The 2868-nt window shown below is 28.2% G+C and overlaps 1 protein-coding gene across 1 annotated transcript in view; it reads right to left on the reverse strand.

The window, feature by feature from the left end:
- LOC108365680 (D-beta-hydroxybutyrate dehydrogenase, mitochondrial) overlaps nucleotides 1–2088 on the reverse strand; it is a 119098-nt gene extending 117010 nt beyond the window's left edge. Inside the window, exons 1-2 of the mRNA XM_017619825.1 lie at nucleotides 1960–2088; nucleotides 301–411 (exon numbers count right to left, since the gene is read on the reverse strand). Coding sequence (XP_017475314.1) covers nucleotides 301–324 — 24 coding nt within the window. The 5' untranslated portion in view covers nucleotides 325–411; nucleotides 1960–2088. The remainder of the gene's footprint in view (nucleotides 1–300; nucleotides 412–1959) is intronic.
- Between the last annotated feature and the right edge of the window lie 780 nt (nucleotides 2089–2868).

Genomic DNA, 2868 nt, shown 5'->3' on the forward strand with positions numbered 1-2868 from the left:
GGTGTAGCAAACGTAGTACATAGGGCGACATCTAGATGTCATCTACCTCGCCCTATTCACTATGCTTTTTTATAGGAGCTTTTCAAAGCTTTGCTTTATGGTGTCGGACACACAACATTGAAAGTTTCTGGAACACAACATTGAAAGTTTCTGGAACACAACATTGCAAGTTGATAAAAGCGTTGTAATAAAATAGAAATCCAAATTTAGCGATTAAATTGTGGTTTTTAATTAAGGTAAGAGTCGTTGCAGTTCCTGTAAAATAATTATGAAAAATATAAACTAAAAATAACTACTCACCATGGTATTATCGAAAACTTGCATTTTTGCTGTTTCCGACTAAATAACTATGTTTGTATGCCACCAACCAAAGCGCGTAAAATATGTGTCACTTCGGGAAAAGCTTAAGTCCTTGAATGTGTAAACGGAGAAAAATGTTGGATTAATTTAAATTGCGATTAAATGGATTTCTTAATTAGTTCACAGCTATGCTTTATAACTAATATTTTTTTGTTTGTTGTCAGAATATTGTTGTTGTTTGTTGCGAACAGTTTTATTATATTTATTATGGTTATGTCAATTTAAAATCTTATGCGATGTAAAAGTTATACACACAACTTTTTTTTATTTGAGGTAAAACTATGTGGAAGAAATGTTTGTATTTATTGTTGTTAAAACGATAAAAAGAATTTACGAAAAAAAGTCACAATTTATTTTTAAAATAATAAAAAAAATTTATTTTGGTCTCTCAGGTTTTGAAAATAGTAAAAAGCGAAATACATACATATGTATTTATGTGTGTAAAACTGTTCTCTTTTAAATTTTGTTAAATATTATTCAACAGAAAATAGTAAAAAAAAAAATTTAAAACTTTTAAAAATTTGGCAAAATATTAAATTTTGTTAAGTACATATACCTATAGAATCAATACAAAACTATGTAACAATCTAAAAAAAAATAACACCAATACTAACGAAATCAAGCTTAGGTCTGGTTAGAAATCTTTAAATTGAGAAAAGTTATGCAATTTGTTTATATATAATTAAAATTTACTTTGGTCATTAAGTTTTTGAAAATAGTAAAAATCTAAATACCTATTAATTTATATGTGTCCTACATCAAATTTTGTTAAATTTAGAGTTATGTAATAGAAAATAGTTAACAAAAATAAAATTTTGTCAAACATTTTAAAATTCAGAAAACAAATATATTCAATACAAAATTATGCAACAATTTATCAAATAAAGAAAACATCAATACCAACGAAATCAAGTTTAGAACTGGTTGAAAATCTTGAAATTGAAAAAATCATGGAATTTATTTTTATAATAATTTGTAATGTGTAATAAAATAAAATAAAAAAATAAAATTTGGTTAAATATTTAAAAATTAAAAAAATATGACAGTTCAAAAAAATTTACGAAAATGTTTTGATCGCAAAAATTCAACTTATTAAAATTTGTTTCTAAACAAAATTTATTATGGGTTTGCAATGGTTTCTTTTTTTAGTTTTTAGACTTTTGTTCGAATTATAAAACTCGTAACAAATTTATTTTATATATTCAGTTTAATAAAACTATGTTTGTTAATATACTTTTCACTTCACTTTTTTAAATTTTAATTGTGTCATGATTTTTCTATAACTTTATAGAAGTCCGTTTGTTTATGTTTGTGTTCGAATTTTTTTAACTGTAAAGCAAATACATATACGACACTTTTATTCGTAAAACATTCTTCTCATATTGCACAGAGAAATTTCGATGCATCTTTCAGTCACCAATTTACAAATTAAAATTATTTTTAAACACTTTTGTCGATTTAGAAGATATGTTTGCATGTAATTCCGAACAACTTTTCATACAATAGCTTCGGCTTTGTTTTTGGTTATTTTTGTTATGCACTCTATTTAATTATTGTAAGTACTCTAAAACTTAACACTTTAGAATTATCAACACCTACTTAAAAATTCGTTTCAATAAAATATTTTGCTTTCAATTATTTTCCGAAAGTTTCGGGTTTTTTGCGGTTCGGCCGGCCGACCGATTATCACGTTATGAGTCGCCTCGTACAACTGCCACCGCATACTAACCAGCGGACGTGCTATGTCATTGCGAAGACGGTAAGCGTGGGCAGGGGGGCAGCAAATGTAGCGGGGCGTGAACGCACGCACGGTGAAAGCGATGCTATTTTGAAATCAGCCGATAGTGGTGGGCAATGCGACTCTGCTTGACGTTGGCACATACGTTTCCGTCCGCTTGCAGCCCTGCCTACGCTGGATTTTATATTTATGTACAGATATTTTATATTTTTGCTTCAGTTAATTGTTGTTCTTGTCGCCATTGTTGCGTTCTCTTTTCGATGGCAGGCGTACAAGATTCGGCGGCACTCATCAGCAACAATTTATGATTTTCTTTTTGTTGCATTTGTTGTGGTTGTTTTTGTTATGGATCCGCAAGATTCCGAAAAATATTTCAAAATTATTGGCGTTTTTTTACTTCTATTTTTTATGGGGAATTTATTTATTTAATTTTCATAATGTTTGTTTTAAGTGTATTGGATCTGAAATAGACAAAAAATGTCTCCACATACATAGGCGCGGACTCCATTAGCTAGATACATATACAGGGATTTATTCAGTTAGGGGTATACATATGTATGTATAATATAAAAATTTTCAAAATGTTTGTATTCTATGCGTGCAAGTATATGTACATTAGGGAATAGCTTTTAAAATTATGCATGTTTTCAGAGTTTGTGTTATTTTTAACATTAGCGTAATGGTTTGTGATTTATGTTTGCCGAAATTATTTTTGTAATTAAATAAAAAATTTTGTACTTAAAATGTTTCTTTTTTTATTTGATCGCAAT

The sequence above is a fragment of the Rhagoletis zephyria genome, unplaced genomic scaffold, assembly GCF_001687245.7.
Source record: "Rhagoletis zephyria isolate East Lansing unplaced genomic scaffold, Rhagoletis_zephyria_1.1 Rzeph_scaffold_00002, whole genome shotgun sequence".
In the NCBI taxonomy this organism is placed as follows: Eukaryota; Metazoa; Arthropoda; class Insecta; order Diptera; family Tephritidae; genus Rhagoletis; species Rhagoletis zephyria.